This window comes from Somniosus microcephalus, chromosome 21 (assembly GCF_052327205.1).
Source record: "Somniosus microcephalus isolate GS21.2 chromosome 21, FLI_Smic_1.0, whole genome shotgun sequence".
Lineage (NCBI taxonomy): Eukaryota > Metazoa > Chordata > Chondrichthyes > Squaliformes > Somniosidae > Somniosus > Somniosus microcephalus.
The window spans coordinates 11,684,052-11,711,215 of NC_141007.1; the positions used below are offsets into that span (position 1 = coordinate 11,684,052).

The following is a 27,164-nucleotide window of genomic DNA, read 5'->3' on the forward strand; positions in this document are numbered from 1 at the left end:
ATGAAAGGATGGGACAGGGTGGATGGAAGCAGACTGTTTCCAGTAGTCGAGGGGCCTAGAACGAGGGACCACGGATACAAGGTTAAATGTCAGAGATTTAAAACAGAGGACAGGAGAAACTTCTTCACACAGAGAGTTGTGAGGCTGTAGAATTTACTGCCAGGGTTAGTGGGTGAGGTAGAAACTGTGTCAACGTTCAAGATTAGTTTGGAGAGGTGGATGAAGGAAAAGGGGTTGCAGGGATATCGGTAACTGTGACTATTAACACCGTTGAGCTGAATGGTTTGTTTCTATACTGTAACTTCTATGCATTTCTATAGGAGATTAAATGCATGAGGTAGAGTCCATGATACAGTGGATTGTACGTGATCTGTGGGAGATTAAACAGGTTGTGTATGGTATATTGTAGATGGGCTGTGGGAGATTAAACAGGTTGTGTGCGGTATATTGTAGATGGGCTGTGGGAGATTAAACAGGTTGTGTATGGTATATTGTAGATGGGCTGTGGGAGATTAAACAGGTTGTGTATGGTATATTGTAGATGGGCTGTGGGAGATTAAACAGGTTGTGTGCGGTATATTGTAGATGGGCTGTGGGAGATTAAACAGGTTGTGTGCGGTATATTGTAGATGTTGCTGTGGGAGATTAAACAGGTTGTGTGCGGTATATTTTAGATGGGCTGTGGGAGATTAAACAGGTTGTGTGCGGTATATTGTAGATGGGCTGTGGGAGATTAAACAGGTTGTGTGCGGTATATTGTAGATGGGCTGTGGGAGATTAAACAGGTTGTGTGCGGTATATTGTAGATGGGCTGTGGGAGATTAAACAGGTTGTGTGCGGTATATTTTAGATGGGCTGTGGGAGATTAAACAGGTTGTGTGCGGTATATTGTAGATGGGCTGTGGGAGATTAAACAGGTTGTGTGCGGTATATTGTAGATGGGCTGTGGGAGATTAAACAGGTTGTGTGCGGTATATTGTAGATGGGCTGTGGGAGATTAAACAGGTTGTGTGCGGTATATTGTAGATGGGCTGTGGGAGATTAAACAGGTTGTGTGCGGTATATTGTAGATGGGCTGTGGGAGATTAAACAGGTTGTGTGCGGTATATTGTAGATGGGCTGTGGGAGATTAAACAGGTTGTGTGCGGTATATTGTAGATGGGCTGTGGGAGATTAAACAGGTTGTGTGCGGTATATTGTAGATGGGCTGTGGGAGATTAAACAGGTTGTGTGCGGTATATTGTAGATGGGCTGTGGGAGATTAAACAGGTTGTGTGCGGTATATTGTAGATGGGCTGTGGGAGATTAAACAGGTTGTGTGCGGTATATTGTAGATGGGCTGTGGGAGGAATGAGACTGACAGGAATGGTGTTTCTTCTCTGCTGCCTGATGTCCCTGTTACTGCGTTATGTCCCTCTGAATCTCATTCACTGACTGTTGCCCTTCCATCACAGGGTGCTGGTGCAGATCTGTAAGATGAAGGCTTTTCAAAAACTTTGCCCTTCGGTTCCTGATCTCCATGACAGACTTGTTGATGCTATTAAGGTATAGTTCACCTCAAAAAGACAATCACTTGACTTTTGATAATGGCACTGTGACATTTCTTAGTGCATGAAGAGTACTCACTTCGGGGTAATGTTAAAATCTGTTCCAGTGGGTACAAAGCAACATCCTAAAAAAGACACTCTCAACACTTGGATTCTGCAGTAAATGGGGGTAAGGATTGTATAGTGAATGGGCTGAGGATTGGATTGTGAATATTCTTCTTTCTCCATTACAGTCTGGCACCATTGACTGGTATCAAACCCAGAAACAGCTATTGGAGCCCATGGTAAAGGTACAGTAGTTTCTGAATATTTTGTGCTCAGGGTGGAGGATGTTGGTACTGAGAGTAGAACACTTTGCACTTCACATACTCAATATCAGTCAAGCAGCGGCGCGAGGGAAAATATACCTCCCTCTACACTGTCCCATCAAACACTCCCAGGGCAGGTACAGCACGGGTTAGATACAGAGTAAAGCTCCCTCTACACTGTCCCATCAAACACTCCCAGGGCAGGTACAGCACGGGTTAGATACAGAGTAAAGCTCCCTCTACACTGTCCCATCAAACACTCCCAGGGCAGGTACAGCACGGGTTAGATACAGAGTAAAGCTCCCTCTACACTGTCCCATCAAACACTCCCGGGGCAGGTACAGCACGGGTTAGATACAGAGTAAAGCTCCCTCTACACTGTCCCATCAAACACTCCCAGGGCAGGTACAGCACGGGTTAGATACAGAGTAAAGCTCCCTCTACACTGTCCCATCAAACACTCCCAGGGCAGGTACAGCATGGGTTAGATACAGAGTAAAGCTCCCTCTACACTGTCCCATCAAACACTCCCAGGGCAGGTACAGCACGGGTTAGATACAGAGTAAAGCTCCCTCTACACTGTCCCATCAAACACTCCCAGGGCAGGTACAGCATGGTCAGATACAGAGTAAAGCTCCCTCTACACTGTCCCATCAAACACTCCCAGGGCAGGTACAGCACGGGTTACATACAGAGTAAAGCTCCCTCTACACTGTCCCATCAAATACTCCCAGGGCAGGTACAGCACGGGTTAGATACAGAGTAAAGCTCCCTCTACACTGTGGTGTATGTAACCTGTTCCACCTTAAGAGAACTACTTTAAGAGATGTACTACTTTCTCTTGGCTGCTGTATACTGTAATACCGGTGGTGACCACACCGGTATATAAGTGTTGTGTAAGGATTTGCTGGGCAGTTCAGCCCTGACCTCCGAATAGTAAAGACCTGTTAAAAGTTATTCTTGTTGTCTGTGTCAGTGATTGATCCTAAACATAACTGGGACACACAGACTCAACAGTGGCGACGAGTCCGATCTTACCCTGCGGCAGTTTTACATCCAAGGCAGCTTCGTCCTCAGAACGGGCGTCGAGAAGAGGCATCCGCCCTCATCATCCTGCTGAGCACCATCGCACGGGAGGCATCGAGAACCCGGGTTAAAAAGAAAAAGAATTCTGACCACGAAGCCCTCCATCAGCGACAGGCAGTGATCATCCCTTCTACCACGGTGGTGGGTAGGCCGATCAGCGACACGAGCAGAAAGTCGGCCGCGTTGGCTGTGGAGTAGGGGAGGGAAAACGGAGGAATAAGGGCGGAGAGCTCGACCACGGCCGGTAGAAAGGGCCGGGCTGCAATCGAGGCCGAGAGGCGCAGCGACTGGGGCAGCTTAAGGCTCGAGAGCTGCGGAGAACTCAAACGCAGCCGGTGTACAGGACCGGGCTGCAAGCGGGGCTGCGAGGCAAAGCAGCATCGGGGAGTTGAGAAGCTTAAGGCACGAGAGCCGCGGAGAATTCAAACGCAGCCGGTGTAAAGGACCGGGCTGCAAGCGGGGCTGCGAGGCAAAGCAGCGTCGGGGAGTGAGAACCGCTGGGGAGGCGAGAACGGCAGCAGCAAGGCAATCGCCATTGCAGCCAGCGGGGGAAGAAGGCAAACGCGGGAATCCGCCATTGTAGTCGGCGGGGGAAGAAGACGAGCGCGGGAAAGACCGACAAGCGCGGGAAGCCGCCATTTTGAGAAAAAGAAAAAATTAAAAAAAAAAAAAATTGCAAGGATGCCTAAACATGGGAGCATTAATACCTTTGATAGCGATATCGAAGATTGGACCACGTATGTAGAACGCATGGAAGTGTATTGTACAGCAAATAAGGTACCAAATGATGAGAAAGCACTAACCTTATTAAGCTCAATGGGTGCGAAAACATACGGGCTATTGAAGCACCTTCTATCACCAAATAAACCGGCGGATCAGACTTTCTCGAATATTGTTACTGTCCTGAAAAATCATTTAAACCCCACACCGCTGATGATAGCGGAACGATTTAAATTTTACAGAAGAACGCAGCTGAAAGACGAAAGCAACGCTGAATTTTTAATTGAACTGCGTAAGCTAGCAAAGTACTGTCAGTTTGGAACAGGACTAGCAGATGCGCTGAGAAATAAATTTGTGTGTGGATTGTTAAAAGAAGGAACACAAAAGCGACTGCTTGAGGAGAATGAGCTTATGCTTGATAAAGCTGTCACTATTGCAGCATCGCACGAAGCCGCAGTGAGAGGCACTGCGGAAATGCAGCTACGGTCACCGGAACTCAGCACCAATCAAATGGTCTTGAGTACAGTAAAATGTTATTGTTGTGGAAAGACAACGCACGATCAGAACCAGTGCTGGTTCAAAAAATCAGGAATGCAGAAAATGTGGCAGGCTTGGTCACATAGCTAAAGTATGCCGGTCAGGAAAGAAGACCAGCAACAAAAAGTCACCGCAGGAAAAGTACAGAAAGGTACACAAGGTGACAGAGAACAGTTCGAACGAACAGAAGTCAGATTCAGACTCCAGCAGTAATGAACTGGGTAGTCTAAGAGTACACAATGTTGGTAAGGAAGCAGACCTCCAAACAATTTGGGTCACACTTCAGATAGCAGGAGTCCAAGTGAAAATGGAATTGGACTCTGGATCGGCATTGACGGTCATGAATAAGAAAGATTACAAAAGGTTATTCCCACATATTCCCCTACGAGATACGGAGATTGTATTGAAAACATACACGGGGCAAAGAGTATACCCCATCGGGAAGATAGAGGTAAGGGTGGTCCACAAGGGCAAAGAAAGCCGAGGAATGGACTTATATGTGCTACCTGAGGGAGGTCCACCACTACTGGGACGGGAGTGGATTAGGAAAATAAATATGGACTGGCATTCCTTAAAAGCACTAACGGTAGATTCCGGTACAAAAGATGTCAAACCTAAACGATTGTCCAGAATATTGGACGATGCTAAAGAGGTGTTCCAACAGGGACTGGGAACACTGAGAGGAATTACGGCAAACATCAAGGTTGAAGAACATGCAAACCCGAAATTTTTCAAAGCCACCGGTACCTTATGCAATACGACCTGCTGTGGAAGCTGAGCTGGAAGGGCTAGAACGTTCAGGAGTACTGTCTAAGGTAGACTGGAGTGAGTGGGCCACGCCCATTGTCCCCGTCATGAAGCGTTCATCGAGTAACAAGCCGGGGGAACCGGGGAAGGTTTGCATCCGTGGAGATTTCAAGATCACTGTTAATCCGGTGCTTCACACGGTGCAGTATCCGCTCCCGCGGATTGAGGATATCTTCGCTTCGTTGTCCGGCGGGAAACACTTCACCAAGATAGACCTGGCGCAGGCGTACTTACAGATGGAAGTTGAGGAAGAGTCACGCCAGTATCTCACGATCAACACGCATAGAGGCTTGTACCGGTATAATAGACTGGTTTTTGGAGTGGCATCGGCTCCAGCAATTTGGCAGAGGGCCATGGAGCAGGTATTACAGGGAATTCCAGGTACACAATGTTATCTGGACGATATTCTGATTACAGGAGATGATGACGAGGAACACCTTGCAAACTTGGAACTGGTGCTCACCAGATTGAAAGAATATGGACTTCGAGTTAATCGCCAGAAATGTGAATTCTTTCAGAAGCGGATCTCGTACTGTGGTCATGTCATTGACCAGGAGGGGCTTCATAAGTCTCCTGACAAGATCGAAGCTGTTGTGAAGGCTCCCACTCCGGATAATGTATCCCAATTGAGGTCGTTTCTAGGGTTGATTAACTATTACCATAAGTTTCTGCCAAATTTATTCACGGTGCTGCACCCGCTGAACGCTCTTTTGCAGAAGGGAGTACCATGGAAGTGGAGCGAGGACTGTAAGAGGGCCTTTCGCGAAAGCAAGGCATTGATCACCTCAGAGGAAGTGTTGGCTCACTTCAACCCAACGCTGCCTATTCGTTTGGCTTGTGATGCTTCTCCATATGGTATTGGGGCAGTACTCTCGCACAAGTTGCCAAATGGCCAGGAGAGGCCAGTTGCGTTCGCATCCAGATCATTGACCTCCGCTGAGCGCAACTATGCTCAGATAGATAGGGAGGCTCTCAGCCTTGTGTGGGGAGTAAAGAAGTTTAATCATTACCTGCAGGGCCAAAAGTTTACGCTTCTGACAGACCACCAGCCGTTGGTATCCATTTTTAACCCTAAGAAGGGTGTTTCAGTGATGACAGCACAGAGACTCCAGAGATGGTCCCTTTTCCTAGGGGCACATCAATATCAGATAGAATTCAAAGGTACAAAGCAGCATGGTAATGCTGATGGGCTGTCGCGCCTGCCACTACCTACAGAGGAGGAGGCACCGACGGTTGACCCTGTTGAGTTGTTTCACTCGACCATCATCGAATGTTTACCAGTCACCAATGCAAGTATTGAAAGAGAAACCAGGAACGACCCGACACTGTCCAGGGTCTACAAAGTGACAGTGAAGGGATGGCCAGCACATGGTGATCCACTGTTACCGGCATTCTCAGCAAGACGAGAACAGCTGTCCGTCTGTCAAGGAACATTGATGTATGGAACAAGGGTGATTATTCCTCCTAAGTTAAGAGAGAGAGTTCTAAAGGAACTGCATGAAGGTCATCTGGGGGGAGTCAAGATGAAAAGCCTTGCTAGAGCTTATGTGTGGTGGCCGGGTATCGACCAACAGATAGAGGATCTGACGAAAAGCTGCTCAGGGTGCCAAAAAGTGCAAAATGCACCTCCGATTGCACCGCTGCATCCATGGGAATGGCCTTCAACCCCATGGCAACGTGTACATATTGACTTTGCTGGTCCTTTCATGGACTCCATGTTTTTAATTGCGGTGGACGCACATTCTAAATGGCCAGAAGTGATTAAGATGACTACCACTACCTCGGAAAAGACGATCGCGGTGTTAAGAACGATATTTGCAAGAAATGGATTGCCAGAACAAATATGTTCAGACAACGGACCGCAGTTCGTGTCAGAAGAATTCCAGAGATTCATGAAGAAGAATGGGGTGAAACATTATACCTCTGCCCCATATCATCCGGCTACAAACGGGTTGGCCGAGAGATTTGTACAAACGTTCAAAAAAGCGATAAAGGCCATGAGCAAAGATCAGATTCCACTACAACACAAGGTGGACAAATTCCTACTGGCATATTGAAATGCCACCCATGCAGTGACAAACCAAAGTCCTGCCATGATGTTCTGTAACAGGAGGTTGCGGTCCAGGTTGAACTTGTTAAAACCAAATGTGCGGAGGGAAGTTGAAAACAAACAGTTCTAGCATATAAATAACAAGACCACTCGGAGTTTCGAAATAGGACAACCAGCGTTAGCCCGGGATTATAAAAACGAGAAATGGCAATCTGGAACAATTCGGGCCAGACAAGGACCCCTGATGTACACGGTAGATGTTGGTGAAAATGTAATACGGCGTCATGCTGACCAACTGGTAGAATCGAGAACAAGGGTCGAACCCATGGTTACGGCAGAGACAACCGTGGAAGAAGTTAGTGAACCTGAAGCATCTACCTCAGAAGTGAATGTACCTGATGATGATGTCCAATCCATAAGAGACCAACTAGATGAATCACCCCAACAACGAGAATCAGAGACCCCTGAAAGGCGTTATCCAACTCGAATCAGGAGGCCTCCTCAGAGACTGAATCTTTGAACTGTTTTGCATGAAGTTGTATATATGTTATTATGTTATGTTAAATGGGGATATAACTGTTAAGCTAAAAAGGGAGGATTGTGATGTATGTAACCTGTTCCACCTTAAGAGAACTACCTTAAGAGATGTACTACTTTCTCTTGGCTGCTGTATACTGTAATACCGGTTGTGTAAGGATTTGCTGGGCAGTTCAGCCCTGACCTCCGAATAGTAAAGACCTGTTAAAAGTTATTCTTGTTGTCTGTGTCAGTGATTGATCCTAAATATAACTGGGACACACAGACTCAACATACACTATCCCCATCAAACACTCCCAGGGCAGGTACAGCATGGGTTAGATACAGAGTAAAGCTCCCTCTACACTGTCCCATCAAACATTCCCAGGGCAGGTACAGCACGGGTTAGATACAGAGTAAAGCTCCCTCTACACTGTCCCATCAAACACTCCCAGGGCAGGTACAGCACGGGTTAGATACAGAGTAAATCTCCCTCTACACTGTCCCATCAAACATTCCCAGGGCAGGTACAGCACGGGTTAGATACAGAGTAAAGCTCCCTCTACACCGTCCCATCAAACACTCCCAGGGCAGGTACAGCACGGGTTAGATACAGAGTAAAGCTCCCTCTACACTGTCCCATCAAACACTCCCAGGGCAGGTACAGCACGGGTTAGATACAGAGTAAAGCTCCCTCTACACTGACACATCAAACACTCCCAGGGCAGGTACAGCCCAGGTTAGATACAGAGTAAAGTTCCCTCTACGGTACACTCACATATTCCCACTCACTGTCACAGGTGAGTACACTCACATCTCCTGAGACTGTCACACCCCTCCCACTGTGATGGTGTGTAGACTCACACCTCCTCAGATCCCCACAGACTGTCACATTCCTTCCTACTTAGGGTCACTAACTATTGCCAAGTACAAAATGAATGGAAAATGGCCAGTTTTCAAAAGGTCTGTGCTTCAGATCACATAGACCAACATGAAATGGGTCAGATCGCACATGGACCCACATGAAATGGGTCAGATCGCACATGGAGCAACATGAAATGGGTCAGATCGCACATGGACCCACATGAAATGGGTCAGATCGCACATGGAGCAACATGAAATGGATCAGATCGCACACGTGCCAGCATGAAATAGGTCAGATCGCACATGTGCCAGCATGAAATCTACAGATCAGAGATATCGCCAATCCTCCTCATGGAGTTGAACCTCAGGTATGGGTCTTTGAGTGCCAATTACCCTTTGGCACCTCACTCAAATGGCCATTCTTCATGTATGAGGCTAGACAACGAGTGCCAGCAGGATGTTGAACTGTGCAGGACGCCTCACAAGCACACTTTCCAGCAGGATGTTGAACTGTGCAGGACGCCTCACAAGCACACTTTCCAGCAGGATGTTGAACTGTGCAGGACGCCTCACAAGCACACTTTCCAGCAGGGATCACTAGATCATGATCAAGAGCAGGCCCTTTGGCTGGTTTTTTGTAGCCCAGGGGCGCTGTACTCATACCATCATCCCAGTTGTGGTCAGCTGCCTCAGCACAGGCTTGGTCTGTAGCTCTGTCACATTCTGTCTTTACCAGTATGTCATTGCTGATGTACACCTCGTATCCTTTCTTTTGACCTAAGATTGGTTCTATCCAAGTGTGGCAAGAATGATCATTTTCTGTATATTGCACTCAAAATTTAAAGTTAATTGTTTTCTCTCTTCACAGATTGAGGAAGAGAATGTGAAATTCCTGGTGATATTCATAGGCCAGTTGAACACTGACCTGACGAACGACCGGAAAAAGCGGATGAAGATTTTCACAGGGTAAGGCCATGTACACACTGTGCGTTCACAATCACACAGGGTGAATCATAAAGTATTTCATTGTCTAACTCCAATTATGCTTTAGAGGGTAAATCCGTGAGGGTCCACTGCTGACATGGACGCTCGCTGGTGGCGAGTGCTGGTTACAGAATTGGGGCTATAGTGTTACAGCTAAATATCTTCAAATGCTCTCAGTGCCATCTCGTGTAATTAACTCGTTAGTGCTCCCGTGTAATTAACACATTAGTGCTCTCAGTGTACCCATGTCATTAACTCGATAGTGCTCTCGTGTAATTAACTCGTTAGTGCCGCCTCGTGTAATTAACTTGATAGTGCTCGTGTAATTAACTCGACAGTGCCGTCTCGTCTAATTAACTCGATAGTGCTCTCGTGTAATTAACACGACAGTGTTGTCTCGTGCAATTAACTCGATAGTGCCGTCTCGTGTAATTAACTCGTTAGTGCCGCCTCATGTAATTAACTTGATAGTGCTCGTGTAATTAACTCGACAGTGCCGTCTCGTCTAATTAACTCGATAGTGCTCTCGTGTAATTAACACGACAGTGTTGTCTCGTGTAATTAACTCGATAGTGACGTCTCGTGTAATTAACCCGATAGAGTCATCTCGTGTAATTAACTCGATAGTGACGTCTCGTGTAATTACCTCGATAGTGTCGTCTCGTGTAATTACCTCGATAGTGTCGTCTCGTGTAATTACCTCGATAGTGTCGTCTCGTGTAATTAACTCGATACTGCCAGATCGTGTAATTAACTCGATAGTGCCGTCTCATGTAATTAACTCGATAGTGCTCTCGTGTAATTAACTCGACAGTGCTCTCGTGCAATTAACTCGATAGTGCTCTCGTGTAATTAACTGGATAGTGCCACCTCGTGTAATTAACTCGATAGTGCCGTCTCGTGTAATTAATTCGATAGTGCCGCCTTGTGTAATTAACTCGACAGTGCTCTCGTGTAATTAACTCGATAGTGCCGTCTCGTGTAATTAACTCGACAGTGTCGTCTCATGTAATTAACTCGATAGTGCCGTCTCGTGTAATTAACTCGATAGTGCTCTCATGCAATAAACTCAATAGTGCCGTCTCGTGTAATTAACTCGATAGTGCCGTCTCGTGTAATTAACTCGATAGTGCCATCTCGTGTAATTAACTCGATAGTGCCGTCTCGTGTAATTAACTCGATAGTGCTCTCATGCAATAAACTCAATAGTGCCGTCTCGTGTAATTAACTCGATAGTGCTGTCGTGTAATTGACTCTATAGTGCTCTCGTTTAATTAACTCGATAGTGCCGTCTCGTGTAATTAACTCGATAGTGCCGCCTCGTGTAATTAACTCAATAGTGCTCTCGTGTAATTAACCCGATAGTGTAGTCTCGTGTAATTAACTCAATAGTGCTGTCTCGTGTAATTAACTCGATAGTGCCAGCTCGTGTAATTAACTCGACAGTGCCAGCTTGTGTAATTAACTAGATAGTGCCATCTCGTGTAATTAACTCGACAGTGTCGTCTCATGTAATGAACTCGATAGTGCCATTCCGTGTAATTAACTCGATAGTGCCACTTCGTGTAATTAACTCGATAGTGCCGTCTCGTGTAATGAACTCGATAGTGCCATTCCGTGTAATTAACTCGATAGTGCCACTTCGTGTAATTAACTCGATAGTGCCGTCTCGTGTAATTAATTCGATAGTGCCGCATCGTGTAATTAACTCAATACTGCTCTCGTGTAATTAACCCGATAGTGTCGTCTCGTGTAATTAACACAATAGTGCTGTTTCATGTAATTGACTCTATAGTGCTCTCGTGTAATTAACTCGATAGTGCTCTCGTGTAATTAACTCGATAGTGCTCTCATGTAATTAACTCGATAGTGCTGTCTCATGTAATTAACTCGATAGTGCTCTCGTGTAAGTAACTCGATAGTGCCGTCTTGTGTAATTAACTCGATAGTGCCGTCTCATGTAATTAACTCAATAGTGCTGTTTCATGTAATTGACTCTATAGTGCTCTCGTGTAATTAACTCGATAGTGCGCTCGTGTAATTAACTCGATAGTGCTCTCATGTAATTAACTCGATAGTGCCGTCTTGTGTAATTAACTCGATAGTGCCGTCTCATGTAATTAACTCGACAGTGTCGTCTCGTGCAATTAACTCGATAGTGCTCTTGTGTAATTAACTCGATAGTGCTGTCTCGTGTAATTACCTCAATAGTGCCGTCTCGTGCAATTAAATCGATAGTGTCGTCTCGTGCAATTAACTCGATAGTGCTCTCGTGTAATTAACTTGATAGTGCTGTATCGTGTAATGAACTCGATAGTGCCGTCTCGTGTAATTAACTCGTTAGTGCCGCCTCGTGTAATTACCTTGATAGTGCTCGTGTAATTAACTCGACAGTGTCGTCTCGTGTAATTAACTCGATAGTGCTCTCGTGTAATTAACTCGACAGTGTTGTCTCGTGTAATTAACTCGATAGTGACGTCTCGTGTAATTAACCCGATAGTGTCATCTCGTGTAATTAACTCGATAGTGACGTCTTGTGTAATTACCTCGATAGTGTCGTCTCGTGTAATTAACTCGATACTGCCAGATCGTGTAATTAACTCAATAGTGCTCTCGTGTAATTAACTCGATAGTGCCGTCTCATGTAATTAACTCGATAGTGCTCTCGTGTAATTAACTCGATAGTGCCGTCTCATGTAATTAACTCGATAGTGCCGTCTCATGTAATTAACTCGATAGTGCCATCTCGAGTAATTAAATTGATAGTGCCTACTCGTGTAATTAACTCGATAGTGCCGTCTCGTGTAATTAACTCGATAGTGCTCTCATGTAATTAACTCGATAGTGCTCTGGTGTAATTAACTCGATAGTGCTCTCGTGTAATTAACTCGATAGTGCTCTCGTGTAATTAACTCGATAGTGCCGTCTCGTGTAATTAACTCGACAGTGTCGTCTCATGTAATTAACTCGATAGTGCCACCTCGTGTAATTAACTCGACAGTGTCGTCTCATGTAATTAACTCGATAGTGCCACCTCGTGTAATTAACTCAATAGTGCCATCTCGTGTAATGAACTCGACAGTGCCATCCCGTGTAATTAATTCGATAGTGCCGCCTTGTGTAATTAACTCAATAGTGCCATCTCGTGTAATTAACTCAATAGTGCTCTCGTGTAATGAACTCGATAGTGCCATCCCGTGTAATTAACTCGATAGTGCCACCTCGTGTAATTAACTCGATAGTGCCGTCTCGTGTAATTAATTCGATAGTGCCGCCTTGTGTAATTAACTCAATAGTGCCGCCTCGTGTAATTAACTCGACAGTGCTCTCGTGTAATGAACTCGATAGTGCCATCCCGTGTAATTAACTCGATAGTGCCACCTCGTGTAATTAACCCGATAGTGTCGTCTCGTGTAATTAACTCAATAGTGCTGTCTCGTGTAATTAACTCGATAGTGCCAGCTCGTGTAATTAACTCGACAGTGCCAGCTTGTGTAATTAACTCGATAGTGCTCTCGTGTAATGAACTCGATAGTGCCATTCCGTGTAATTAACTCGATAGTGCCACTTCGTGTAATTAACTCGATAGTGCCGTCTCGTGTAATTAATTCGATAGTGCCGCCTCGTGTAATTAACTCAATACTGCTCTCGTGTAATTAACTCGATAGTGCCGTCTCGTGTAATTAACTCGACAGTGTCGTCTCATGTAATTAACTCGATAGTGCCACCTCGTGTAATTAACTCGACAGTGTCGTCTCATGTAATTAACTCGATAGTGCCACCTCATGTAATTAACTCGATAGTGCTCTCGTGTAATGAACTCGATAGTGCCATCCCGTGTAATTAACTCGATAGTGCCGTCTCGTGTAATTAATTCGATAGTGCCGCCTCGTGTAATTAACTCAATACTGCTCTCGTGTAATTAACTCGACAATGTCGGCTCGTGTAATTAACTCGACAGTGCACTCGTGTAATTAACCCGATAGTGTCGTCTCGTGTAATTAACTCAATAGTGCTGTCTCATGTAATTGACTCTATAGTGCTCTCGTGTAATTAACTCGATAGTGCTCTCGTGTTATTAACTCGATAGTGCCGTCTCATGTAATTAACTCGATAGTGCCGTCTCATGTAATTAACTCGATAGTGCTGTCTCGTGTAATTAACTCGACAGTGTCGTCTCGTGTAATTAACTCGATAGTGCTGTCTCGTGTAATTAACTCGATAGTGCTCTCGTGTAATTAACTCGATAGTGACATCTCGTGTAATTAACTCGATAGTGCTCTCATGCAATTAACTCAATAGTGCCGTGTCGTGTAATTAACTCGACAGTGCTCTCGTGTAATTAACTCGATAGTGCCGTCTCATGTAATAAACTCGATAGTGCCATCTCGAGTAATTAACTTGATAGTGCCTACTCGTGTAATTAACTCGATAGTGCCGTCTCGTGTAATTAACTCGATAGTGCCGCCTCATGTAATTAACTTGATAGTGCTCGTGTAATTAACTCGACAGTGCCGTCTCGTCTAATTAACTCGATAGTGCTCTCGTGTAATTAACACGACAGTGTTGTCTCGTGTAATTAACTCGATAGTGACGTCTCGTGTAATTAACCCGATAGAGTCATCTCGTGTAATTAACTCGATAGTGACGTCTCGTGTAATTACCTCGATAGTGTCGTCTCGTGTAATTACCTCGATAGTGTCGTCTCGTGTAATTACCTCGATAGTGTCGTCTCGTGTAATTAACTCGATACTGCCAGATCGTGTAATTAACTCGATAGTGCCGTCTCATGTAATTAACTCGATAGTGCTCTCGTGTAATTAACTCGACAGTGCTCTCGTGCAATTAACTCGATAGTGCTCTCGTGTAATTAACTGGATAGTGCCACCTCGTGTAATTAACTCGATAGTGCCGTCTCGTGTAATTAATTCGATAGTGCCGCCTTGTGTAATTAACTCGACAGTGCTCTCGTGTAATTAACTCGATAGTGCCGTCTCGTGTAATTAACTCGACAGTGTCGTCTCATGTAATTAACTCGATAGTGCCGTCTCGTGTAATTAACTCGATAGTGCTCTCATGCAATAAACTCAATAGTGCCGTCTCGTGTAATTAACTCGATAGTGCCGTCTCGTGTCATTAACTCGATAGTGCCGTCTCGTGTAATTAACTCGATAGTGCCGTCTCGTGTAATTAACTCGATAGTGCCATCTCGTGTAATTAACTCGATAGTGCCGTCTCGTGTAATTAACTCGATAGTGCTCTCATGCAATAAACTCAATAGTGCCGTCTCGTGTAATTAACTCGATAGTGCTGTCGTGTAATTGACTCTATAGTGCTCTCGTTTAATTAACTCGATAGTGCCGTCTCGTGTAATTAACTCGATAGTGCCGCCTCGTGTAATTAACTCAATAGTGCTCTCGTGTAATTAACCCGATAGTGTAGTCTCGTGTAATTAACTCAATAGTGCTGTCTCGTGTAATTAACTCGATAGTGCCAGCTCGTGTAATTAACTCGACAGTGCCAGCTTGTGTAATTAACTAGATAGTGCCATCTCGTGTAATTAACTCGACAGTGTCGTCTCATGTAATGAACTCGATAGTGCCATTCCGTGTAATTAACTCGATAGTGCCACTTCGTGTAATTAACTCGATAGTGCCGTCTCGTGTAATGAACTCGATAGTGCCATTCCGTGTAATTAACTCGATAGTGCCACTTCGTGTAATTAACTCGATAGTGCCGTCTCGTGTAATTAATTCGATAGTGCCGCATCGTGTAATTAACTCAATACTGCTCTCGTGTAATTAACCCGATAGTGTCGTCTCGTGTAATTAACACAATAGTGCTGTTTCATGTAATTGACTCTATAGTGCTCTCGTGTAATTAACTCGATAGTGCTCTCGTGTAATTAACTCGATAGTGCTCTCATGTAATTAACTCGATAGTGCTGTCTCATGTAATTAACTCGATAGTGCTCTCGTGTAAGTAACTCGATAGTGCCGTCTTGTGTAATTAACTCGATAGTGCCGTCTCATGTAATTAACTCAATAGTGCTGTTTCATGTAATTGACTCTATAGTGCTCTCGTGTAATTAACTCGATAGTGCGCTCGTGTAATTAACTCGATAGTGCTCTCATGTAATTAACTCGATAGTGCCGTCTTGTGTAATTAACTCGATAGTGCCGTCTCATGTAATTAACTCGACAGTGTCGTCTCGTGCAATTAACTCGATAGTGCTCTTGTGTAATTAACTCGATAGTGCTGTCTCGTGTAATTACCTCAATAGTGCCGTCTCGTGCAATTAAATCGATAGTGTCGTCTCGTGCAATTAACTCGATAGTGCTCTCGTGTAATTAACTTGATAGTGCTGTATCGTGTAATGAACTCGATAGTGCCGTCTCGTGTAATTAACTCGTTAGTGCCGCCTCGTGTAATTACCTTGATAGTGCTCGTGTAATTAACTCGACAGTGTCGTCTCGTGTAATTAACTCGATAGTGCTCTCGTGTAATTAACTCGACAGTGTTGTCTCGTGTAATTAACTCGATAGTGACGTCTCGTGTAATTAACCCGATAGTGTCATCTCGTGTAATTAACTCGATAGTGACGTCTCGTGTAATTAACTCGATACTGCCAGATCGTGTAATTAACTCAATAGTGCTCTCGTGTAATTAACTCGATAGTGCCGTCTCATGTAATTAACTCGATAGTGCTCTCGTGTAATTAACTCGATAGTGCCGTCTCATGTAATTAACTCGATAGTGCCGTCTCATGTAATTAACTCGATAGTGCCATCTCGAGTAATTAAATTGATAGTGCCTACTCGTGTAATTAACTCGATAGTGCCGTCTCGTGTAATTAACTCGATAGTGCTCTCGTGTAATTAACTCGATAGTGCTCTGGTGTAATTAACTCGATAGTGCTCTCGTGTAATTAACTCGATAGTGCTCTCGTGTAATTAACTCGATAGTGCCGTCTCGTGTAATTAACTCGACAGTGTCGTCTCATGTAATTAACTCGATAGTGCCACCTCGTGTAATTAACTCGACAGTGTCGTCTCATGTAATTAACTCGATAGTGCCACCTCGTGTAATTAACTCAATAGTGCCATCTCGTGTAATGAACTCGACAGTGCCATCCCGTGTAATTAATTCGATAGTGCCGCCTTGTGTAATTAACTCAATAGTGCCATCTCGTGTAATTAACTCAATAGTGCTCTCGTGTAATGAACTCGATAGTGCCATCCCGTGTAATTAACTCGATAGTGCCACCTCGTGTAATTAACTCGATAGTGCCGTCTCGTGTAATTAATTCGATAGTGCCGCCTTGTGTAATTAACTCAATAGTGCCGCCTCGTGTAATTAACTCGACAGTGCTCTCGTGTAATGAACTCGATAGTGCCATCCCGTGTAATTAACTCGATAGTGCCACCTCGTGTAATTAACCCGATAGTGTCGTCTCGTGTAATTAACTCAATAGTGCTGTCTCGTGTAATTAACTCGATAGTGCCAGCTCGTGTAATTAACTCGACAGTGCCAGCTTGTGTAATTAACTCGATAGTGCTCTCGTGTAATGAACTCGATAGTGCCATTCCGTGTAATTAACTCGATAGTGCCACTTCGTGTAATTAACTCGATAGTGCCGTCTCGTGTAATTAATTCGATAGTGCCGCCTCGTGTAATTAACTCAATACTGCTCTCGTGTAATTAACTCGATAGTGCCGTCTCGTGTAATTAACTCGACAGTGTCGTCTCATGTAATTAACTCGATAGTGCCACCTCGTGTAATTAACTCGACAGTGTCGTCTCATGTAATTAACTCGATAGTGCCACCTCATGTAATTAACTCGATAGTGCTCTCGTGTAATGAACTCGATAGTGCCATCCCGTGTAATTAACTCGATAGTGCCGTCTCGTGTAATTAATTCGATAGTGCCGCCTCGTGTAATTAACTCAATACTGCTCTCGTGTAATTAACTCGACAATGTCGGCTCGTGTAATTAACTCGACAGTGCACTCGTGTAATTAACCCGATAGTGTCGTCTCGTGTAATTAACTCAATAGTGCTGTCTCATGTAATTGACTCTATAGTGCTCTCGTGTAATTAACTCGATAGTGCTCTCGTGTTATTAACTCGATAGTGCCGTCTCATGTAATTAACTCGATAGTGCCGTCTCATGTAATTAACTCGATAGTGCTGTCTCGTGTAATTAACTCGACAGTGTCGTCTCGTGTAATTAACTCGATAGTGCTGTCTCGTGTAATTAACTCGATAGTGCTCTCGTGTAATTAACTCGATAGTGACATCTCGTGTAATTAACTCGATAGTGCTCTCATGCAATTAACTCAATAGTGCCGTGTCGTGTAATTAACTCGACAGTGCTCTCGTGTAATTAACTCGATAGTGCCGTCTCATGTAATAAACTCGATAGTGCCATCTCGAGTAATTAACTTGATAGTGCCTACTCGTGTAATTAACTCGATAGTGCCGTCTCGTGTAATTAACTCGATAGTGCTCTCGTGTAATTAACTCGATAGTGTCGTCTCATGTAATTAACTCGATAGTGCTCTCATGTAATTAACTCGATAGTGCTCTCGTGTAATTAACTCGATAGTGCCGTCTCATGTAATTAACTCGACCGTGCTCTCGTGTAATTAACTCGATAGTGCTGTCTCATGTAATTAACTCAATGGTGCCGTCTCGTGTAATTAACGCGATAGTGCTCTCGTGTAATTAACTCAATAGTGCTGTTTCGTGTAATTAACTCGATAGTGCCGTCTCATGTAATTAACTCGATAGTGCTCTCGTGTAATTAACTCGATAGTGCCGTCTCATGTAATTAACTCGATAGTGCCATCTCGAGTAATTAACTTGATAGTGCCTACTCGTGTAATTAACTCGATAGTGCCGTCTCGTGTAATTAACTCGATAGTGCTCTCGTGTAATTAACTCGATAGTGCTCTGGTGTAATTAACTCGAGAGTGCTCTCGTGTAATTAACTCGATAGTGCTCTGGTGTAATTAACTCGATAGTGCTCTCGTGTAATTAACTCGATAGTGCTCTCGTGTAATTAACTCGATAGTGCCGTCTCATGTAATTAACTCGATAGTGCCGTCTCATGTAATTAACTCGATAGTGCCATCTCGAGTAATTAACTTGATAGTGCCTACTCGTGTAATTAACTCGATAGTGCCGTCTCGTGTAATTAACTCGATAGTGCTCTCGTGTAATTAACTCGATAGTGCTCTGGTGTAATTAACTCGATAGTGCTCTCGTGTAATTAACTCGATAGTGCCGTCTCGTGTAATTAATTCGATAGTGCCGCCTCGTGTAATTAACTCAATACTGCTCTCGTGTAATTAACTCGATAGTGCCGTCTCGTGTAATTAACTCGACAGTGTCGTCTCATGTAATTAACTCGATAGTGCCACCTCGTGTAATTAACTCGACAGTGTCGTCTCATGTAATTAACTCAATAGTTCCACCTCGTGTAATTAACTCGATAGTGCTCTCGTGTAATGAACTCGATAGTGCCATCCCGTGTAATTAACTCGATAGTGCCGTCTCGTGTAATTAATTCGATAGTGCCGCCTCGTGTAATTAACTCAATACTGCTCTCGTGTAATTAACTCGACAATGTCGGCTCGTGTAATTAACTCGACAGTGCACTCGTGTAATTAACCCGATAGTGTCGTCTCGTGTAATTAACTCAATAGTGCTGTCTCATGTAATTGACTCTATAGTGCTCTCGTGTAATTAACTCGATAGTGCTCTCGTGTTATTAACTCGATAGTGCCGTCTCATGTAATTAACTCGATAGTGCCGTCTCATGTAATTATCTCGATAGTGCTGTCTCGTGTAATTAACTCGACAGTGTCATCTCGTGTAATTAACTCGATAGTGCTGTCTCGTGTAATTAACTCGATAGTGCTCTCGTGTAATTAACTCGAGAGTGACATCTCGTGTAATTAACTCGATAGTGCTCTCATGCAATTAACTCAATAGTGCCGTGTCGTGTAATTAACTCGACAGTGCTCTCGTGTAATTAACTCGATAGTGTCGTCTCATGTAATTAACTTGATAGTGCCGTCCCGTGTAATTAACTCGACAGTGCTCTCGTGTAATTAACTCGATAGTGCTGTCTCATGTAATTAACTCAATGGTGCCGTCTCGTGTAATTTACGCGATAGTGCTCTCGTGTAATTAACTCGATAGTGCCGTCTCATGTAATTAACTCGATAGTGCCATCTCGAGTAATTAACTTGATAGTGCCTACTCGTGTAATTAACTCGATAGTGCCGTCTCGTGTAATTAACTCGATAGTGCTCTCGTGTAATTAACTCGATAGTGTCGTCTCGTGTAATTAACTCGATAGTGCCGTCTCATGTAATTAACTTGAGAGTGCTGCCTCGTGTAATTAACTCGACAGTGCTCTCGTGTAATTAACTCGATAGTGTCGTCTCATGTAATTAACTCGATAGTGCCGTCCCGTGTAATTAACTCGACAGTGCTCTCATGTAATTAACTCGATAGTGCTGTCTCATGTAATTAACTCAATGGTGCCGTCTCGTGTAATTAACGCGATAGTGCTCTCGTGTAATTAACTCAATAGTGCTGTTTTGTGTAATTAACTCGATAGTGCCGTCTCATGTAATTAACTCGATAGTGCTCTCGTGTAATTAACTCGATAGTGCCTACTCGTGTAATTAACTCGATAGTGCCGTCTCGTGTAATTAACTCGATAGTGCTCTCGTGTAATTAACTCGATAGTGCTCTCGTGTAATTAACTCGATAGTGCTCTCGTGTAATTAACTCGATACTGCTCTCGTGTAATTAACTCGACAGTGTCGTGTCGTGTAATTAACTCGATAGTGTTGTCTCGTGTAATTAACTCGATAGTGCTCTCGTGTAATTAACTCGAAGGTGCTCTCGTGTAATTAACTTGATAGTGCTCTCATGTAATTAACTCGATAGTGCCGTCTCGTGTAATTAACTCGATAGTGCTGTCTCGTGTAATTATCTCGATAGTTCTCTCGTATAATTAACTCAACCGTGTCGTCTCGTGCAATTAACTCGATAATGCTGTCTCGTGTCATTAACTCTATAATGCTCTCATGTAATTAACTCGATAGTGCTTTCTCGTGTAATTAATTCGATACTGCACTCGTGTAATTAACTTGATAGTGCCGTCTCGTGTAATTAACTCGATAGTGCCGTCTCGTGTAATTAACTCGATATTGCCGTCTCGTGTAATTAACTCGATAGTGCCACCTCGTGTAATTAACTCGATAGTGCTCTCGTGTAATTAACTCGATAGTGCCGTCTCATGTAATTAACTCGACAGTGTCGTCTCATGTAATTAACTCAACAGTGTCGTCTCGTGTAATTAACTCGATAGTGCCGTCTCGTGTAATTAACTCAATAGTGCTCTCATGCAATTAACTCGATAGTGCTGTCTCGTGTAATTAACTCGAAGGTGCTCTCGTGTAATTAACTCGATAGTGCTCTCATGTAATTAACTCGATAGTGCCGTCTCGTGTAATTAACTCGATAGTGCCGTCTCGTGTAATTAACTCGACAGTGCTCTCGTGTAATTAACTAGATCGTGTCGTCTCGTGTAATTAACTCGATAGTGCCATCTCGTGTAATTAACTCGATAGTGCCGTCTCGTGTAATTAACGCCTTAGTGCTGGCTCGTGTAATTAACTCGATAGTGCCGTCTCGTGTAATTAACTCGATAGTGCCGTCTTGTGTAATTAACTTGATAGTGCGCTCATGTAATTAACTCGACAGTGTCGTCTCGTGCAATTAACTCGATAGTGCTGTCTCGTGTAATTAACTCGATAGTGCCGTCTCGTGTAATTAACTCGATAGTGCCGTCTCGTGTAATTAACTCGATAGTGCCGTCTCGTGTAATTAACTCGATAGTGCCACCTCGTGTAATTAACATGATAGTGCTCGTGTAATTAACTCGACAGTGTCGTCTCGTGTAATTAACTCGATAGTGCTCTCGTGTAATTAACTCGATAGCGCTCTGGTGTAATTAACTCGATAGTGCTCTCGTGTAATTAACTCGATAGTGCTCTCGTGTAATTAACTCGATAGTGCCGTCTCGTGTAATTAACTCGACAGTGTCGTCTCGTGTAATTAACTCGATAGTGTCGTCTCGTGTAATTAACTCGATAGTGCTCTCGTGTAATTAACTCGATAGTGCTCTCGTGTAATTAACTCGACAGTGTCGTCTCGTGTAATTAACTCGATAGTGTCGTCTCGTGTAATTAACTCGATAGTGTCGTCTCGTGTAATTAACTCGATAGTACTCTCGTGTAATTAACTCGACAGTGTCGTCTCGTGTAATTAACTCGATAGTGCTCTCGTGTAATTAACTTGATAGTGCTCTCATGTAATTAACTCGATAGTGCCGTCTCGTGTAATTAACTCGATAGTGCTTTCTCGTGTAATTAACTCGACAGTATCGTCTCGTGTAATTAACTCGATAGTGTCGTCTCGTGTAATTAACTCGATAGTACTCTCGTGTAATTAACTCGACAGTGTCGTCTCGTGTAATTAACTCGATAGTGCTCTCGTGTAATTAACTTGATAGTGCTCTCATGTAATTAACTCGATAGTGCCGTCTCGTGTAATTAACTCGATAGTGCTTTCTCGTGTAATTAACTCGACAGTATCGTCTAATGTAATTAATTCGATAGTGCTCTCGTCTATTTAAGCCGATAGTGTCGTCTCGTGTAATTAACTCGAGAGTGCCGTCTCGTGTAATTAACTCGATAGTGCCAGCTCATGTAATTAACTCGATAGTGCTGTCTCATGTAATTAACTCGATAGTGCTCTTGTGTAATTAACTCGATAGTGCCATCTCGTGTAATTAACTCGACAGTGTCGTCTCATGTAATTAACTCGATAGTGTCGTCTCGTGTAATTAACTCGATAGTGCTCTCGTGTAATTAACTCGATAGTGCACTCGTGTAATTAACTCGACAGTGTCGTCTCGTGTAATTAACTCGATAGTGCTCTCGTGTAATTACCTCGACAGTGTCGTCTCGTGCAATTAACTCGATACTGCTCTCGTGTAATTAACTCGATAGTGCTCTCGTGTAATTAACTCGATAGTGCTCTCGTGTAATTAACTCGACAGTGTCGTCTCGTGTAATTAACTCGATAGTGCTCTCGTGTAATTAACTTGATAGTGCTCTCATGTAATTAACTTGATAGTACCGTCTCGTGTAATTACCTCGATAGTGCTCTCGTGTAATTAACTTGATAGTGCTCTCGTGTAATTAACTCGATAGTGCTTTCTCGTGTAATTAACTCGATAGTGCACTCATGTAATTAACTCGACAGTATCGTCTAATGTAATTAATTCGATAGTGCTCTCGTCTATTTAAGCCGATAGTGCCGTCTCGTGTAATTAACTCGATAGTGCCGTCTCGTGTAATTAACTCGATAGTGCTAGCTCATGTAATTAACTCGATAGTGCTGTCTCATGTAATTAACTCGATAGTGCACTCGTGTAATTAACTCGATAGTGCCATCTCGTGTAATTAACTCGACAGTGTCGTCTCGTGTAATTAACTCGACAGTGTCGTCTCGTGTAATTAACTTGATACTGCCGTCTCGTGTAATTAACTCGACAGTGCTCTCATGTAATTAACTCGATAGTGCCATCTCGAGTAATTAACTCGATAGTGCCGTCTCGTGTAACTAACTTGATAGTGCCGTCTCGTGTAATTACCTCGATAGTTCTCTCGTATAATTAACTCAACCGTGTTGTCTCGTGCAATTAACTCGATAGTGCTGTCTCGTGTCATTAACTCTATAATGCTCTCATGTAATTAACTCGATAGTGTTGTCTCGTGTAATTAACTCGATAGTGCTTTCTCGTGTAATTAACTCGATACTGCACTCGTGTAATTAACTTGATAGTGCCGTCTCGTGTAATTAACTCGATAGTGCCGTCTCGTGTAATTAACTCCATAGTGTCGTCTCGTGTAATTAACTCGATAGTGCCATCTCGTGTAATTAACTCGATAGTGCCGTCTCGTGTAATTAACTCGATAGTGCCACCTCGTGTAATTAACTTGATAGTGCTCGTTTAATTAACTCGACAGTGTCGTCTCGTGTAATTAACTCGACAGTGTCGTCTCGTGTAATTAACTCGAAACTGTCGTCTCGTGTAATTAACTCGATAGTGCTCTCGTGTAATTAACTCGATAGTGCTCTCGTGTAATTAACTCGATAGTGCCGTCTCGTGTAATTAACTCAATAGTGCTCTCATGCAATTAACTCGATAGTGCCGTCTCGTGTAATTAACTCGAAGGTGCTCTCGTGTAATTAACTCGATAGTGCTCTCATGTAATTAACTCGATAGTGCCGTCTCGTGTAATTAACTCGATAGTGCCGTCTCGTGTAATTAACTCGACAGTGCTCTCGTGTAATTAACTCGATAGTGCTCTCGTTATTAACTCGACAGTGCTCTCATGTAATTAACTCGACAGTGCTCTCGTGTAATTAACTCGATAGTGTCGTCTCGTGTAATTAACTCGCTAGTGCCGTCTCGTGTAATTAACTCGACAGAGCTCTCGTGTAATTAACTCGATAGTGTCGTCTCGTGTAATTAACTCGATAGTGCCATCTCGTGTAATTAACTCCATAGTGTCGTCTCGTGTAATTAACTCGATAGTGCCATCTCGTGTAATTAACGCCTTAGTGCTGGCTCGTGTAATTAACTCGATAGTGCCGTCTCATGTAATTAACTCGATAGTGCCGTCTCGTGTAATTAACTCGATAGTGCCATCTTGTGTAATTAACTTGATAGTGCTCTCATGCAATTAACTCGATAGTGCTGTCTCGTGTAATTAACTCCATAGTGTCGTCTCGTGTAATTAACTCGATAGTGTCGTCTCGTGTAATTAACGCCTTAGTGCCGTCTCGTGTAATTAACTCGATCGTGCCGTCTCGTGTAATTAACTCGATAGTGCCGTCTTGTGTAATTAACTTGATAGTGCGCTCATGTAATTAACTCGACAATGTCGTCTCGTGCAATTAACTCGATAGTGCCGTCTCGTGTAATTAACTCGATAGTGACACCTCGTGTAATTAACATGATAGTGCTCGTGTAATTAACTCGACAGTGTCGTCTCGTGTAATTAACTCGATAGTGCCGTCTCGTGTAATTAACTCGATAGTGCTCTCGTGTAATTAACTCGATAGTGCCGTCTCGTGTAATTAACTCGATAGTGCCATCTTGTGTAATTAACTCGATAGTGCTGTCTCGTGTAATTAACTCCATAGTGTCGTCTCGTGTAATTAACTCGATAGTGTCGTCTCGTGTAATTAACGCCTTAGTGCCGTCTCGTGTAATTAACTCGATAGTGCCGTCTCGTGTAATTAACTCGATAGTGCCGTCTCGTGCAATTAACTCGATAGTGCCGTCTCGTGTAATTAACTCGATAGTGCCGTCTCGTGTAATTAACTCGATAGTGACACCTCGTGTAATTAACGAGTGCTCGTGTAATTAACTCGACAGTGTCGTCTCGTGTAATTAACTCGATAGTGCCGTCTCGTGTAATTAACTCGATAGTGCTCTCGTGTAATTAACTCGATAGTGCCAGCTCGTGTAATTAACTCGACAGTGTCGTCTCGTGTAATTAACTTGATAGTGCTCTCGTGTAATTAACTCGATAGTGCCGTCACGCGTAATTAACTCGATAGTGCTGTCTCGTGTAATTAATTCGATAGTGCTCTCGTTTATTTAAGCCGATAGCGCCGTCTCGTGTAATTAACTCGATAGTGCCGTCTCGTGTAATTAACTCGATAGTGCCAGCTCATGTAATTAACTCGATAGTGCTGTCTCATGTAATTAACTCGATAGTGCTCTCGTGTAATTAACTCGATAGTGCCATCTCGTGTAATTAACTCGACAGTGTCATCTCGTGTAATTAACTCGACAGTGTCATCTCGTGTAATTAACTTGATACTGCCGTCTCGTGTAATTAACTCGACAGTGCTCTCATGTAATTAACTCGATAGTGCCATCTCGAGTAATTAACTCGATAGTGCCGTCTCGTGTAATTAACTCGATAGTGCTCTCGTGTAATTAACTCGATAGTGCCGTCTCCTGTAATTAACTCGACAGTGTCGTCTCGTGTAATTAACTTGATACTGCTGTCTCGTGTAATTAACTCGACAGTGCTCTCGTGTAATGGACCCGATCGTGCCGTCTCGTGTAATTAACTCGATAATGCCGTCTCGTGTAATTAACTCGATCGTGCTGTCTCGTGTAATTGATTCTATAGTGCTCTTGTGTAAATAACTCGATAGTGCTCTCGTGTAATTACCTCGATAGTTCTCTCGTATAATTAACTCAACCGTGTCGTCTCGTGCAATTAACTCGATAGTGCTGTCTCGTGTCATTAACTCTATAATGCTCTCATGTAATTAACTCGATAGCGCTGTCTCGTGTAATTAACTCGACAGTGCTCTCGTGTAATTAACTCGATAGTGCCATCTCGTGTAATTAACTCGATAGTGCTGCCTAGTGTAATTAACTCGACAGTGCTCTCGTGAAATTAACTTGATAGTGCTCGTTTAATTAACTCGACAGTGTCGTCTCATGTAATTAACTCGACAGTGTCGTCTTGTGTAATTAACTCGAAACTGTCGGCTCGTGTAATTAACTCGATAGTGCTCTCGTGTAATTAACTCGATAGTGCTCTCGTGTAATTAACTCGATAGTGCCGTCTCGTGCATTAACTCGACAGTGTCGTCTCATGTAATTAACTCGATAGTGCTCTCGTGTAATTAACTCAATAGTGCTCTCATGGAATTAACTCGATTGTGCCGTCTCGTGTAATTAACTCGAAGGTGCTCTCGTGTAATTAACTCGATAGTGCTCTCATGTAATTAACTCGATAGTGCCGTCTCGTGTAATTAACTCGATAGTGCCGTCTCGTGTAATTAACTCGACAGTGCTCTCGTGTAATTAACTCGATAGTGTCGTCTCGTGTAATTAACTCGATAGTGCCATCTCGTGTAATTAACTCCATAGTGTCGTCTCGTGTAATTAACTCGATAGTGCCATCTCGTGTAATTAACGCCTTAGTGCTGGCTCGTGTAATTAACTCGATAGTGCCGTCTCGTGTAATTAACTCGATAGTGCCGTCTTGTGTAATTAACTTGATAGTGCGCTCATGTAATTAACTCGACAATGTCGTCTCGTGCAATTAACTCGATAGTGCTGTCTCGTGTAATTAACTTGATAGTGCTTTCTCGTGTAATTAATTCGATAGCGCACTCGTGTAATTAACTTGATAGTGCCGTCTCGTGTAATTAACTCGACAGTGCCACCTCGTGTAATTAACATGATAGTGCTCGTGTAATTAACTCGACAGTGTCGTCTCGTGTAATTAACTCGATAATGCCGTCTCGTGTAATTAACTCGACAGTGCCAGCTTGTGTAATTAACTCAACAGTGTCGTCTCGTGTAATTAACTCGATAGTGCCGTCTCGTGTAATTAACTCGAGTGCTATCGTGTAATTAACTTGATAGTGCTCTCGTGTAATTAACTCGATAGTGCTGTCTCGTGTAATTAACTCGATAGTGTCGTCTCGTGTAATTAACTCGATAGTGCCAGCTTGTGTAATTAACTCGATAGTGCCGTCTCGTGTAATGAACTCGATAGTGCCATCCCGTGTAATTAACTCGATAGTGCCACTTCGTGTAATTAACTCGA

At 43.5% G+C, this 27,164-nt stretch overlaps 1 protein-coding gene across 1 annotated transcript in view; it reads left to right on the top strand.

The window, feature by feature from the left end:
• Nucleotides 1-1,443: 1,443 nt before the first annotated feature.
• The window catches only part of LOC147102600 (protein unc-13 homolog D-like), an 81,222-nt gene continuing 55,501 nt past the window's right edge, over nucleotides 1,444-27,164 (top strand). The window contains exons 1-3 of the mRNA XM_085963255.1: nucleotides 1,444-1,545; nucleotides 1,781-1,837; nucleotides 9,304-9,401. Coding sequence (XP_085819381.1) covers nucleotides 1,477-1,545; nucleotides 1,781-1,837; nucleotides 9,304-9,401 — 224 coding nt within the window. The 5' untranslated portion in view covers nucleotides 1,444-1,476. The remainder of the gene's footprint in view (nucleotides 1,546-1,780; nucleotides 1,838-9,303; nucleotides 9,402-27,164) is intronic.